Raw genomic sequence first — 16255 nt, forward strand, 5'->3', positions numbered from 1 at the left:
GTCTGTCCGCGGCGGGCTGGTGGCTTTCCAAGGCCCAGCTGGAATCTGATCTGTAGGAGTTTCTGGTGAACCTGCGTGATTACGTCCGATTTTGCCAGAATCGGTCCCGGTGGCACCGATGACAAGCAGTAAGAATAACTGTGTAGAAATATAGGCAACCTTCTCGCTGATGCTCTTGTTTACTTCTGTAGGTTATATAAAGGCATCAGTATTAAATTGGGACTGTTTTATAACCAGTTAAAAGTTCCTGACAGTAACCTTAAGGGATCACAAAGCAGTGCATATGTCGGGCAATGATACCTCAAAACACATTCACGAGTTAGCTGGTTTACATCCAGTGTAGCAGGGTTAGCTAATGCTCGGACATATGGATGTAAAAACCAAAAAAAAGAACACAGGGCACACAAAACATCTGGCCAGCCATGAGCGACCTCCACCACCGCAGGACGGCCTCTGTGCTCTACATCCTGTGGCCCGTAGGCTTGCCTGATGATGGTGGATGCGTGGGTGGAGGAGAAGGTTCAGACAGAGCAATACTGTACAGGGATCACAGGGTGGCTTGGAACGAAGGACTCCAAACCCTGTGGGGGGAATTCGCCTTTTCAGATCCTGTTCCATGACATAGCCTCCCCAGATAACCGACCCACCCCCCACGCTGACTCCTTCATCCCAATCCCTCAAGGCGTCAGGCCGGACATCACTTGCACATTTCACAACAGATTAATTCAGCTGAACACCACCCCTGCAGAGAGCTGAGTAACACTTTCCGTGGACCCCCTTCTCCCCCCTCTCCCCCCTCTCCCTTACCCGTTCCAACTCCCGACTTGGCAGTACGCTCATCTCCAATCCGCTCCTCACTCTCCCCTCATTGATTCATGTCATTCTCTGTTCCCCAAACTCCCTCAAACTGCCCCCCCCCCTTCCGCTGCAGGAATCCCCACAGGCATTCGCATGCCACAAAAGTAACACGTGTGTTCTGTATGTGCACGGGGAGCAATTTGATGAAAATATTACCTTATTCAGGAGCATTGTGCAAATCAGCTGAGCATGGCCGGGTTTAATAAGGCATACGGAATACGTTGTTGTTTTTAGTGGTGCCCCCAGAGTGGCGCATGCACGGGTTCCCCGATGCATTTTCATGAGAAGAGTTTGATTTGTTGCAAGCAAATCAGTTATATAGACTCTACTGTTGGTCATATTAGCTTCGTTTCTTCCCTAATATCAGTAAATGGTAGAACTGCATTGGTTCTAATGATGTGGGTTATGCCAGTAAATAAGGTCATGTATGGTATGAGGCACAGGTAGAACACACGGCCTTAGCTCGATCCTCAAGGTGTGCCGGAAACGTTTCCCCCACACTGGATGCTCTGCCTGTCAGGTTGCATTCAGCCTCTTCTTTTTCAGAGAATATTCTTTCTTTTATTTTTTTGCCGCTGTGAAATGGGATTTGAGGAAAGTCGCTGCTGCTCGCATAGACAGAGCTTATTCTCTCGCTCATCAGGGACTTCCAAAGCGTCCTCGGACCCCTCGGCAGCCGCTCCGGGCACCGCCAGAAAGAAAAGAAGAAACTCCTCCTGAGTTCATGTCGCAGGCTTTCGTGGATAAAAGCAGCTGTTTCTCCCTTTCATGCTGTCCCAGGCAGCTTCCTAAGCCCCAACACATGGGAGAATAGAAGAAGTCCCCCCTGCCAAATACAGAACATTTACTGTCTTTATAAGCCCACTGAAGTTTGACTCTCAGGGAAAAAATGGGAGCTGTGACATAAAAAAATGTGGTTTCAGGCAAAGTGTTGATGGTCCACTTTTAGATGGTTCTGGCTTCTAGTCTCATGTACTGTATATCCTTTTACAGGATCAGGCTAAAGCAAAAGGTTTATTTGATTTTAAATGAAATATCACAATTTTAAGCATTTGACGGAAGCGTTCCTCACACACGATGTGTTCAAGGACCGTGGGGATGAAAATCTTCTGGGTAGGATAAACGCTTTTGACGATTGTTTAAAGATAGCGTGCTTTTCAATCCCCCCTGCGGGTTTTGGGGTTCAGAGGGTTAAAAAGAAGGCGCCTGCTGTAGAATAATCTTGGCAAGTTAGTTGTAATAAAAAAAAGAAGCTCATTACCCGTATTCAATTTTGCCTGGATTACAAGGCTTCGTATGCTTGACAATCCTGATCGGTTTTCTTTCATGCTAAAGTACCACTTCTCAATCTTTACAGATATAGATGCAGCGTTTTTGCTCATTCCATGATATTATTCTGACCTCATGTTCATTAATAATACATGCAGGCCTGGAAACTCGGCTCTGCTGATTACTGAGAGTGAGATTTGTCAATGAAGGGCTCTGCTCCATCACCCCAAGCCAATTAAGAGGAAGTATTGCTCACTTTGCACTATCAACTTGTCATGCCCTCTCGTGTCCATGTGGCTTTTAATCAATTACGGCGCCGGCACAATCAGAAATCAACCGGTGTCCTGAATCGGCGCTGCGGCAAAACTGGATGGATTATTCGTGTGAGCTTTCCAGCATGTCTGCGTGTCACTCGTGTTGTTAACGCGCATCAGCCGCTGCTTTTATACAAGACTGCTCTCCGGAGGCGCTTTGTCACTCAACGAGCTGCAAAGTTGTATCGTTTGTGTGTGAGCGGTTGGGATATGCCGTCGTACTGCCAAACTGCATCTGGACAAAAATAGAAAACACAAAATGATAAAAAAAAAGAGACATATGGCTGTCTCAGCAACAAGCGGTGCGTGGTTTGACAATATGTTCTTCAGCGGGTTTCTCGGAGTGATTAAACAGCTTTTCGGGATCCCGCTGCGAGACAAATCCAGCAGGCATTAAATGAGCTGGCCCGCTTTCAGTCCGATGTTTATCGATCCAAACTCTTGCTCACCTCTCTTTGTGCAGTAATGGTGAGTCTGAGAGTCAGCCATGGGTAAGTGATTGAATGTGTTGTCTCAACTTCGTGGCTCAACTTCGGCGGGGTGGCTGGTTGTCATGTCCCTTGCTGCTTCCCATCAATGAGAGCCGGCACTGAGAGATAATGCAATTTTCCTCGAACTGGAAAAACACTGATGCAAATTTGAATGCCTTTTAGGAAAATGGTTAAACTGACATAAAGTAACTCAGAATTCCATAGTACAATATATATATATGAATATATAGAATCATGAGGACAAACACTGTGTGAGAACTGACGGGGCTCATCCCTTACCTGTTTTAATTACAGGCTGCAGTGTTAGAGAAGACTTGGAAAGGGATTCATGAGTGGCCAAACAATTTATCCAAGTTCCACATGCTCCTTTAGTGCAAAGATGAGGACAATATGAATATATGCTGGTGTTGATGCCAGTGCATCAGCAGGACATTACTGCTAGCAAAGGCATTTCTCTTCTTTTGCCATGCTAGCAACCTTTGGGAAGCTACAGACTATTTGGCAAAAATTGGCAAAAGAAATGCAAATTAATGTGCGTTTCCATCCATTACTGCTTAGCAAGTATTAGGAGTTGGTCAATTGAGATAAGCAGCTGGTGATGTCATTTCTCCATTTGGCTGCCAATACACCATTTGCAGAAGAAGAGGACGCAACAACATTGAATGCAATTAAAGAAGCGCCAGTCAAACCCAGGCTGCAACCTCCAGGTCTGAAAAGTGAAGGCAATGCGGAAGTGCCTTACACTCGCATTCTCTCGAATGGCCATTAGGGGGCGACTCCTCTGCTGTAAAAAGAAGTCTGATTGTATAGAAGTCTATGAGAAAATGACTCTCCTTCTTACTGGATTTATTACCTCAGTAAACATTGTGAACATGACTTTATGGTCTCAAATGTTAGTTTCAAGTCTTCTTCAACACAGCATGATGTTTATTTCGTAAATGATCGTACATTTAGAGTCATGATTTATTCACCAAGTCTCTTTCAATTGCATTCTGCCACGCTTTCTTTTATTATCAATAAACCAACCTTTTCAGCCCTGTCAAGCACAACCATCTTTTGGTGATATTCTGAGCTCTTTTTCAGAACATACTGTACACATTCACATTCCCGTCAGGATGAAGTGTAATTATTTCGGTGAACTTTTGGTCTTTCATGTCACGCTACGATCAGATCAAATTTTCAATTCTGTACCGACAGTACGACGCTTTTACTGTGACACACCACACAGGATGAAACAAACTCAGGACGGTGAGCACTAATTATCAAACACAAATGCAACACGGTTAGAAGGTATGAACAATAAAAAGAGGTTTGAACTTGCAATGTATACATTTATCAAAAATCAATTTGAATTCAAGGTTGGTCATGTTGGTGTATTCAAAACTAAAGCTCCCAAAAATAAGTCATTCTTTTTGCTAAAACTTCTAAAATAATCCAAAATTTGATCTCAACATTTTGCAGAAAGTATCTAAATCTAATCAAATGGACTAAAACTAACACTGAAGTAATATTGACAGAAACTGTTTGACGTCATCCTGCCAAGACTGTGATCAACAAGTTGGCTGTTCATTACAGGGGAGACACATTTAATGCCTCTGTGGGTAATCTATAAGTACATTTGGCATTTTTTTCCTGCCCATTACATGCAGAGTTAAGTCATTACTGAGGAAAAAACTCATTAGTTATGAAGAAAAATTTAACCATCCAGAGAAATCCCATCAGCGGGATAATTCACTGTGTTTTCTCGTCGACGCCAGATGAAACGGAGTGACAAGCGTGCTAATATATGCCTTCACCCAACCGGTCCACACATGACGTGCAGATTTGTGCCAAATTCAGAACAATCGTGCCGTAAACAACAATAACACTGTACTGACAACAGTGAGGTTTCATGGGATATTTTTTACCCAACCGTATATGAAATAAAACATCATACCAGCATCTTGATATGTGTTTGTAGATAATTATTAAAAATAAACCGCTGATATGAGCTGCTGCATCACACCGGCACTGCATGTTAGACTCAACCATGGAGAAACAAAAGGTGTATTTTTATATTTTTTAAAGGGCGATAGAAATACTTGAAGACCAGCCACAAACGGAAGTTTGAATTTCCGGGTCACAACACGTCCTCCATCACCGCCGGCTCTCTCATTACAGGCTGTCAAAAGTGAGTCCGTCAAACAACACAACAGTGGAGGAGAGTTGGCAGCAGTTTCGTCACATCCGTCAGAGACACATGAAATCAGGTCCGGAGGGTATTCAGTTCATCAAGCAGCACTGAATAGAGTTCTGTTTTTCGCAGAGCTGAAACATTGAGGTACGGAGAATGAAGATATCTGCAGGGCGAGTATAATAAGAGTCTCATTATATTCTCAAAAAGCCACCAAGCTGCTATCATTGTGCAGATACAATCTTTTAGGCAGGGATTAGAACTGCATCATTTTGTTTGATGTTTTATTTTTATTTTTAAAGCTGATGGATTCCTTATTGTGGAAGAGGTATCATCCCAGACACTGAGTGTGTGCCCCACAAAGCGAAATATGATTTCCTCAAAACGTAATTCACAATGCAGTTTCTTTGTTTGGTAACATCATTTTAAGGAGGGCTGGCAAGGTACGATACCATTCTCTGTTTTTCTTCTTTATTTTCAAATTCTAATCCTGCAAATAATCCCCATATGTATTCAGTGTATCAATCTGAATATGCCTTTTTTTCTGCAACTGTAATGGAATAAATTTACCTTTTTTGTATCCTAATTACTTACTGCTGTTCCATGTATTCACTTTCCTTAAACCTGAGGAGCTGACGTTATACTCCTCAACTGATTTATGTCTCCACATTGAACCGATCCTCACCATTTGAAACATCCATCTCCAGGGTAGCCCCTACCAATCACTTACCATGTTCGTTTGTCAAGAGAACCCCGTGTCCATGGAACATAGGGATGATCCCCTCTTGGGCAATATGTTGCCAGAGCCATTCTTCACTCTGAACGCACTGAAAGAGGACACCAGGCACCTGTAACAAGTTATTTTGGTAAACGAGCCAGAAAGCGAGGATCATAGTATCACTTCTATCAGATGGGACTTTTTTTAATGTTCTTGTCTGGTTAAAGGGCAACTGCATTCATCAAAAGCTGTACTAACACACCTACAATAAACATCAATTGTCTTCATGGGCGCCCCCATTGTGGTTTACCAGCTCATTTCACAGACAGAGAAGCTCGTTCGTCATATCAGCCAGAGAAACGCATCGTTGGAATATAAACACTGGAAACCAGAGGAAAGACTCACATCCGGGATGCCATCAGGGTAAGAAAGTTCAAAGGTGCTGTACAGCGGGATACCAGTGACTGAGAGAGCAGCAAGAAGGATACTGTGGAGACAATGGTGTGTTTTGAAACACTACAATGAGGCTTTGAATAAAGTTGAGGATGTTTGAACTTTGAGAAGCTCAAACCTTTGTGGATAAAATCATCTTCTCAAATCTTCTCAAGTGTTTGTGGTTTGTTTTGTAGGACATTTGTCCATTCTTACTAAAGTGTACACGCAACAGTGTTGGACAGTAAATAAGTAAGTATAGTAAGTATAAGAGTTAAATTGCCACGTATGAGTGATTTAAGGCAATCCACGGCAAAGGGAAAGGGAAAACACCAGTTTGATTCAAAATCCTAATGTCTTCATCTGAATTTCGACGAGTTTAAATGTAACACGGAAATGTGACTTGCTAATATACTGAGTTTTGTTTTACGTTTCCTTTTCAATGGCATATTTCTCCACAAGAACATAAAGCGAGTGAGAGAGAACTGTCGTGCAGGTCGCTGTGGTAACCTGACAGTGGGACATCACCCGCTGTAGGCTATAACATTTAAATGTCGAATATCTCTGTGATTCTAAAACCACTTAGTGAGGTTCAGGAAAAGTCTCGTGGTGTAGGGCTCGAAATCAACAAAGCACTGAAGTACAGAAAAGATGTCATAAACATCACGAACTTAACTTGAAAATAACTCAACACTAACACCGGTCTCCTGGGTGAATGTCCTGGGTTTATCTGACCCACCGACAATAAGTAGTCCTACTCACTTTTTATAGCACGTCTCTTGCTCTAAACGTAACATATTCACGTGTGTGCTGATTAGTCATGGATCGATTTGCTTCAGAAAGACGTTTTGTAGCATCAAACCTTTCCCTCCTCATTTCTGCCACAGTTCAACAACACTACTGACACTTTTTGTGTCTGATAATTTCCAAAAGATCAACCTGCAACTCCCCCTCTTTGCACTCTGTTGGAACACTTTTGTGAATACAGCTCACCCACAAATGGCAGCCGATTGTAGGGCCGTTGATTGTGGTAATGATGCAATCTAAAGAGCACACACCTCCTCATGAACGGGCGGCATCACTCCGGCTGAAACACGCAATTCATGACGTGCTGGAACAGTACGAACAAAACCTCAAAAACAAAAGTAAGAGTTTCAGGATGAGGATACAGGAACGTTCTTGCATGAGGCCAAATTAGTTTTTTTATCTTCAATGCCAATGATTGCTTCATTCCTTCTTCCTACAGTATCTGCACAGGGCAATAGTATGGTTATGGTTAGAGAAAGGTTGTGGTTGTGGCAAATTAACTTATGATTAAGTTTAGGCAACGCTTGATTAAAGGTAGGGAAAAAACCTGGGGTAGGTTGAAAATAAGCAAACAATTATTGCAGCTGCAAACTCTGGTCTCCAACAAGAAAGTTAAGAAATGCAAAATGCATTTTCCCTATTCCTTCACAGATCTGAGCGCTGGCTAAGTGTTTGTATTGTTCTCCAGTAAACTGTCGTGAGTTGTTCTCACTGAAGTAAAGAGGCCAATAAACACGCGCAGCCCCGTGGTTGAGGAAGTTGAACAGTGTGGAATAATCAGGGTCTCTCACGAGAAAATGTCTCGCAGAGGGGAAACGAATAAAGGGACAACGGTGTCATGACAAACCGCTGTGAAAATAGAAATGGAAGAGAAACCCAACAGAGACGAGATATTGCTTCAGATAGGGGAGCTGCAATTAAACTTAATGAACATGAAAAACTGGTTCTCAGTTCGCTCTGCTGCAGAAAATGATAGATTTCAAAATAGGCGAGGAAAAGGCAATTTGTGACAGTCGCTGTAGGAAAGACAAAAGAGGATCTTGTGGAATTAAAAAGAACCTCCTTATTTAAAAAAGCTCAAATATTCTTTATTAAAGATTCTTCTTTGACCTGTATAGGAAGTTCTTCAACTGTCAGAAACTGTAGCTCTTATTTTCTCACAAACCTGGAAGCTTTTAGTTAAATCACCGACAAACCCGTGGATAACATCGGCTATCTAGCGTTTCTATGGCAACAGCTGCAATAACGGCAACAAGGCGGAGGGTTTCAACCCACTTTAGTGTGAGAGCTGAAGTCAGATGTGTGTTTTTGGGCTTTCAGTCGGGCATTCAATGGACCGTGGCATCGCCTCCGACGCGTCAGTGGTGTTGTATTTTGGTAACCCTTGACAAGTGACATCAGCGTGAGCAGCCTCAAGCATTAACTTGTCAAATTGAGCATCACTCTTCCAAATCAACGCATGTTGGAGTCCAATCTCACTTTTTTGGGGTTTTTTTTGGACAATCTCCCGGAGGCTCACAGTTCCACATGGCTTCTAACGGCTTGCAGAGACATTGTCTGATTCGGTGTTATTGCTGAAAATATAATACGCTTCCCTCAAACCCAAATTTCCTTTTATTCAACAACTTTAATAACAACTCCTCAAAGACATGATAAACATCACCTTAATAAGTGACACTGAAAACACCACTTATTCCCTTTTAACATAGTGCAGGGTGTAATAAACTCTCAAGCCAGTTATTTCTCCTCATGTTCACTTTTGTGGGGGTTTGAGACAATTCAGTTACGTAACCATCTGAGCACAGGGGTATGCTTATCTCTCCACTGACAATCAATAAAACATTAAAAAGCTGACATGGAATATCGTTCTATGAGGACTAAGTAGTGTCTCTGCAGTAAAGGCATACTGTAAGCCTGTAATCTGCCTGTAATAGGCTTCAGACGTGTTTTTTATCCATGCTTTCTGTAAGCGGTGCTGTCAAACCATCACTTCCTAGATGCAGCCCTAGGGTGTAACTTTATGCTGCTAAGCTTCTATTGAGAGAGATTCAAATAGAAATCAATCCTTTGATGATGCTGCTGCCTGGGTTTATAGATGGCTTGCAGAGGGACACAGTTACATTCCGTTACAACATTGTAAATGCGTGCATTTCATACCCTGTGGTTGTTTTGACAAAGGCAATTACAAAGACTTGGCTACGGCAAGCATTACGCATCAGTCAGAGCAACAATTGGCATTTAAAGTGTTTTGGAAGATGGAGTTGTTGTTTTTTTTAAGCCTTTCGACCACCAGAAACTCGAGAGCAGAAGTGTTATAGAATATGTTTTCTCAGGTTTCTGGATTCTTCCCTCTACTCTCTGCCTGGATGCGTTTGCTTTGTTTCGACTGTCCCCCGGTGTTTGACTGCCCGCTTTCTCAGGAAAGACTTTGCTTTTGAACTTACCCTTGTTTCCTGTGTCTGTCTCTGTGTTACCAATTGTTTAAAAAAACGGCAAAGGATTGAGAGTGGAAATCTGCAACCGTTATAATTGTAAACTGCATAAAAGATGTGCAAGACCTTCACAGGAAAAACATGCTGGACAGGCGTAGCAACAGTAACAAGGCAAAGGTGAAGTAGATATCACAAAAGCCACATTTATTCGGTGTTTTTTTTTTTGCTCTCTTGCAAAAGACACCAGCCTCGATGTGAGGCTGGTGTCTCAGCTAAGTTTAGACCAGGAAATTCAACACGTAAAAAAGGAAATGTGTGTTGGCTGCATCAGTAGATACGTATTATGGCTGACTGCCTCATGTAAAAATGAGTCTAATTTTTTTTTCTTTAGATTTGATCCTCTTGAATTTTGTACTTTGTTCTTCTCTTCTGCCAGGGTTTTCACCGAGCGCCACAGGATCACGAGAGGAGTTTATTCTGAGGCTGGATTGACACTCAAGCACTTGCCATTGTGTCATTATTGAATTCTGCTGCATTGTTGGCAATACTGTATCCTCAACACGAAGCGGGACATCCGTCTTTCCACCGAGTCCAAGCGGGGCATTTGTGTCCCCGTGAGTCTTTTTCTGCTGGATGAATGTGCGACTCTCTCGACCCTCTACGAGCTCTTCGCTCGCTGCGAGGTGAGGGTCCTGGCAGTGTTAAGCATTGTTAAGGTCACGGGTCGTCTTCATAACACCGCTCGGTCAATAATGTCGGCGCGTGTGCTGGTGAAAATGTGCTGTACAGCGGAATTGTATTCCACTGGCAGAGGGCGAGCGGCATTTTCCTAATCACTAAATCACCGAGGCTATCGAGCCTCCGGAGCTGAACACCTCATGCTGACACGGTGTGCTGATGGGCTTCGGGCCACGATAAATCTACCATCCCAGGGTCTTCATATCACGCAGCTCACATCAATCACACACTGTGTTGTTTGTTACCATTTGCAATCATTGGATTTCCATCATCACATTACACACAATTAGTTCACTAAACACACCAGATTAAAAAGAAGACAGCATTTTGATTTATTACATTGTGGTGCTTAGATAGCACATACCAGACTTAAGCAAGTGCCATTTTTAAATGTTCCAGTTATGCAGTTTGCCAAATCCACATTTAGGTTAACATCAACTTTGTTTATGACACCACATTGAGACTAAATCTCTAACAGATCTGTAATCGTATCCCAACCACATACGCAAAGATACTGCATAGTATAGTATATAGACAGTGCATAGAAACATTCTATACAAGACAGCTGCCATCATTATGAAAACATCTACATCTCAAATGAAATCACCCGACCGACCTTCCACCAATCGGGTTCATCAGCAATCAACTGAAAAAATCCTGCGAAGAAGGGAGAGAGCACTAGCCAATCAGAGGCAGAGTAGGGCGGGTCTTCGCGGGGTTAAAAATGACCGTATTACTGTAAATAACAGACCGTGCAACCGCCAATGGCTGGGAAAGAGGTAATGTGGCATGCGGATGAAAGGGCACTTATACTTTGCAAACTTACTCAAATAAGATATCCTAAAATTCTCCTTTCCAATATAGTTCATGGACAAATTGGAGTCCGAGTCAAAGTCTGTCCTACATACATGCGAACATATGACGCTGAAATGCTGCAAACCTTAAGTCAAAGCGATTACTCGTCACGAGATTTAACTTGAATTTTGAAAACATAGTTGACTGATAGCCGGATAGTTGGCTGATAGCCGGATAGTTGGCTGATAGCCGGATAGTTGACTGATAGCAGGATAGTTGGCTGATAGCCGGATAGTTGGCTGATAGCCGGATAGTTGGCTGATAGCCGGATAGTTGACTGATAGCCGGATGGTTGGCTGATAGCCGGATGGTTGGCTGATAGCCGGATAGTTGGCTGATAGCCGGATAGTTGACTGATAGCAGGATAGTTGGCTGATAGCCGGATAGTTGACTGATAGCCGGATGGTTGGCTGATAGCCGGATGGTTGACTGATAGCCGGATAGTTGACTGATAGCCGGATAGTTGACTGATAGCCGGATAGTTGACTAATAGCAGGATAGTTGGCTGATAGCCGGATGGTTGGCTGATAGCCGGATGGTTGACTGATAGCCGGATGGTTGGCTGATAGCCGGATGGTTGGCTGATAGCCGGATAGTTGACTAATAGCAGGATAGTTGGCTGATAGCCGGATGGTTGGCTGATAGCCGGATGGTTGACTGATAGCCGGATGGTTGGCTGATAGCCGGATGGTTTACTGATAGCAGGATAGTTGGCTGATAGCCGGATAGTTGGCTGATAGCCGGATAGTTGACTGATAGCCGGATGGTTGGCTGATAGCCGGATAGTTGACTGATAGCCGGATGGTTGGCTGATAGCCGGATGGTTGGCTGATAGCCGGATAGTTGACTGATAGCCGGATGGTTGGCTGATAGCCGGATGGTTGGCTGATAGCCGGATAGTTGACTGATAGCCGGATAGTTGACTGATAGCCGGATAGTTGGCTGATAGCCGGATAGTTGGCTGATAGCCGGATGGTTGACTGATAGCCGGATGGTTGGCAAATAGCCGGATGGTTGACTGATAGCCGGATAGTTGGCTGATAGCCGGATAGTTGGCTGATAGCCGGATGGTTGACTGATAGCCGGATAGTTGACTGATAGCCGGATAGTTGGCTGATAGCCGGATAGTTGGCTGATAGCCGGATGGTTGACTGATAGCCGGATAGTTGGCTGATAGCCGGATGGTTGGCTGATAGCCGGATAGTTGGCTGATAGCCGGATAGTTGACTGATAGCCGGATGGTTGGCTGATAGCCGGATAGTTGACTGATAGCAGGATAGTTGGCTGATAGCCGGATAGTTGACTGATAGCCGGATGGTTGGCTGATAGCCGGATGGTTGACTGATAGCCGGATAGTTGACTGATAGCCGGATAGTTGACTGATAGCCGGATAGTTGACTAATAGCAGGATAGTTGGCTGATAGCCGGATGGTTGGCTGATAGCCGGATGGTTGACTGATAGCCGGATGGTTGGCTGATAGCCGGATGGTTGGCTGATAGCCAGATAGTTGACTAATAGCAGGATAGTTGGCTGATAGCCGGATGGTTGGCTGATAGCCGGATGGTTGACTGATAGCCGGATGGTTGGCTGATAGCCGGATGGTTGACTGATAGCAGGATAGTTGGCTGATAGCCAGATAGTTGGCTGATAGCCGGATAGTTGACTGATAGCCGGATGGTTGGCTGATAGCCGGATAGTTGACTGATAGCCGGATGGTTGGCTGATAGCCGGATGGTTGGCTGATAGCCGGATAGTTGACTGATAGCCGGATGGTTGGCTGATAGCCGGATGGTTGGCTGATAGCCGGATAGTTGACTGATAGCCGGATAGTTGACTGATAGCCGGATAGTTGGCTGATAGCCGGATAGTTGGCTGATAGCCGGATGGTTGACTGATAGCCGGATGGTTGACTGATAGCCGGATAGTTGACTGATAGCCGGATAGTTGACTGATAACAGGATAGTTGGCTGATAGCCGGATGGTTGGCTGATAGCCGGATGGTTGGCTGGTAGCCGGATGGTTGACTGATAGCCGGATAGTTGACTGATAGCCGGATAGTTGGCTGATAGCCGGATGGTTGACTGATAGCCGGATGGTTGACTGATAGCCGGATGGTTGACTGATAGCCGGATGGTTGGCTGGTAGCCGGATGGTTGACTGATAGCCGGATAGTTGACTGATAGCCGGATAGTTGGCTGATAGCCGGATGGTTGACTGATAGCCGGATGGTTGACTGATAGCCGGATGGTTGGCTGATAGCCGGATAGTTGACTGATAGCCGGATAGTTGACTGATAGCCGGATAGTTGACTGATAGCAGGATGGTTGACTGATAGCCGGATGGTTGACTGATAGCCGGATGGTTGGCTGATAGCCGGATGGTTGACTGATAGCCGGATAGTTGACTGATAGCCGGATAGTTGGCAGACCCTGGTCCAAACCGTCCGATGCTGCGCTCTGATTGGACAGTCGAGGGCGTGACTTAGCGAAGGCTCAATTGCATTTGATCCTCATCTTACCAACTGGGGGCCCTGCAGCTGTCATATCCTTCAGGTGCTTTATTCTATGATTCCAACTTCTCATGATGTCGTCAATCAATTTGTACCGAATGACTTCATATCCCTGTTTTCTGTTTTAATCAGCGCTTTTAAAACATACCAATGTATTGGTTTGCTGGGGGTGCCCCATCAAAAGCACCCAAGTCCACCGATACGGTTTAAATGGAAACAAACTTTTTATTGAGTTCATGTTTGGCACCGGCCTTCATTTGAAGTATCACACACGATCAGCGACACTCTGTCAGTGATTTTGAAGTGACTATTTTTGTTTACACAATATGCAAATTAACTGCAACTTTCCTAAAGTAATAATGACAATCTGTTCGGTTTTTTCCTTCAGATGACATTAATTACATAACTAACAATGTTTTGGGAAGAAATATGATTTCGCTACAACGGTTGTTTGTCACAGTAGTTTCCTCAGGGACCCCAGTTGGTCGCCTTGTATGTTAAATATGTTGGTAGGATGAAAGTTAAAGTTATATTTTCACATTCAAATAACATTTTTGAACGAATTGATAAAGAACAGAGATGACTTGTACAGCTGTATTGTCTGAAGGCAGCGTTGGCTGATGTCCACAGGGCAGTGACTACAGGTCATTAATCATACAAACACAACAATGATCACTTCTAAAGTAATCCGCCTCGCATCTTTGAAAAGCTCACAGATTCATGAAATTGTCCGGCATATGACGTTTATACTAAAAACATGCATTCTACAACATACCAGTGCGGCATGCAACCTGCTCCAGCACATTAATCCCGCAGCTGATTGTGCAAAAAAAAAAAAAAAGAGAGAATATACCGAGAATATCCTGTAGCGGGATTCAGCGGGACCCCGAGGGTTCGCCTTATCTGAAATGTGCAAAGTGTGTTTCGGTGCTTTGAAAAATAAACTGCGAGAAGAGGAGAGGCTCCTCTGTCACGGTGACAGACAAAAGTGCACCAAAAAAACATCCCTATCATTCCCGCCGTGCGGCCTCTGTGGGGATTATAACGCCAATTGCATTCGACGACTGATACATGCGGTGCTGGATCCTGCTCCAACTGCTCCGCTCAGCGCCGCCCTTCACTGTGGCGATGACATTTCAATGCTTTCCAGTCTGACGCGTGGGGAGCAGGTTAACGAGTATTGATGGCTGAGGAGAAAACGATACGACCAAGATAGGACGAGATAGAGGGTGCCTCTCCATCTTCCCCCTGCAAAGTGTCGGTGTTTGCTGCAAATTAGAATGTGACGTGACTTGATTATGCACCCCCGCCTGTTGAGACAGCTGTGTGTCTGCAGCGCCCAGCCGTTGTATTTCTGCATGCGCTCTCACCTGCTAATGAGGAGGATGGCGAACACCGTCCCTCCAGATACAGAGAGAGCCATGGCTGCCGGTGGAGAGGAGACGACCAGGTGGAGTTTATCTGCCATGAAGAAAAAGGACAACAACAACGTGAAAATGTAGAGAGGCGCACGAGACGATGGTAGATTCAGGAAATAAGGATTTTGCTCCTTTTGAAACATAAGATGGGTTGATGCATTTCAGCATGGGTGTAAGAGAGTAGTGACTCCTACATCTTCCCCCTTTTCAACCTGAATCGACTGGCACACATCACAGATGGCCTGTGGCCCTTTTTTTATTTCTACAGTTCCACAAATATTGATGTTGTCAGCCAGGTAACGATGGTGTTATCGCTGCTCCTTGTTTGGGTGTCTTTGCTCGAGTACTGACAAGCCCGAGGCCCATTCTCTCAGCAGCACAATGACCAGACTTTACCAAAAGGTCTGGCACTGCAAGCTCCAAACTTAATAAAGCATATTGCATTTCCTTCAAAGAGAGTTATCTTGTCGCCTACATCTCCATGCTCTCTCTCTCCCCCCTTCTCTCTCTCTCTTTCTCTCCTTCTTCCCTTTTTTAAGATGAAAGCGGACAGAAAACCTTCAGAGACCAGAATGAGACCCGACTAATGTGGACGGCAAACTGTGCTGCGAAAATATTTAATGTGAAGTTGAAAGCGAGCTTCTGCGGCTGTGGCGCTATAAAAGTGACTTTACAGTGGCGTGGGCTTGAGATACAGTAAGACCCGTTGGTGGTCACGGTGCCTCTGTGGTTACATAATACGCAGTGTGTGGTTCTAAGACATGGCATGATCACAACAACTGACAATGGACTTATCCACCAAGCCGATAATATCGTTACGTAATCACGGCACAGTCCAAGCTGCTTTGGACAGATGCAAACCACACAACACGTTGTTTTTGTTTTGTTTTTCCAGAACAATAATTGTCAGGGCTACGGCTCTGCACACAATTAGGACTCGTACTGAGCAACATTCTGTTTGTGCCTTTGCTGCAGTCAAACGGACTGCAGTTGATGACATCCCTGAAGAAGTGCAGCACGAATGGTTCAAGGTTTCAAACGCTGCAGATAAGCTCATTCAACAGCCGTGCATTATATAACATCCATTATATAACATATATATATATATATTGATAAAACCACAAAAGCAGCATACAAGGAGCACTAAAACTAAGAAATGAACAAGAAGACAGGCATCTGTCGTCCCCTTCAGTTTCTTGGTCAAATGCCTTCAGCTATGACAAAGTTTAGCGTTCGTGTA

General features: G+C 44.3%; 1 protein-coding gene across 1 annotated transcript in view; it reads right to left on the minus strand.

Annotated features, from left to right (window-relative positions):
* The window catches only part of LOC306785557 (gamma-aminobutyric acid receptor subunit pi), a gene marked incomplete at both ends in the record, with an annotated part of 34370 nt that extends 19350 nt beyond the window's left edge, over window positions 1-15020 (minus strand). Inside the window, one exon of the mRNA XM_079279980.1 lies at window positions 14968-15020. Coding sequence (XP_079136106.1) covers window positions 14968-15020 — 53 coding nt within the window. The remainder of the gene's footprint in view (window positions 1-14967) is intronic.
* Between the last annotated feature and the right edge of the window lie 1235 nt (window positions 15021-16255).

This window comes from Melanostigma gelatinosum (genome assembly GCF_949748355.1).
Source record: "Melanostigma gelatinosum genome assembly, chromosome: 12".
NCBI classification, from domain to species: domain Eukaryota; kingdom Metazoa; phylum Chordata; class Actinopteri; order Perciformes; family Zoarcidae; genus Melanostigma; species Melanostigma gelatinosum.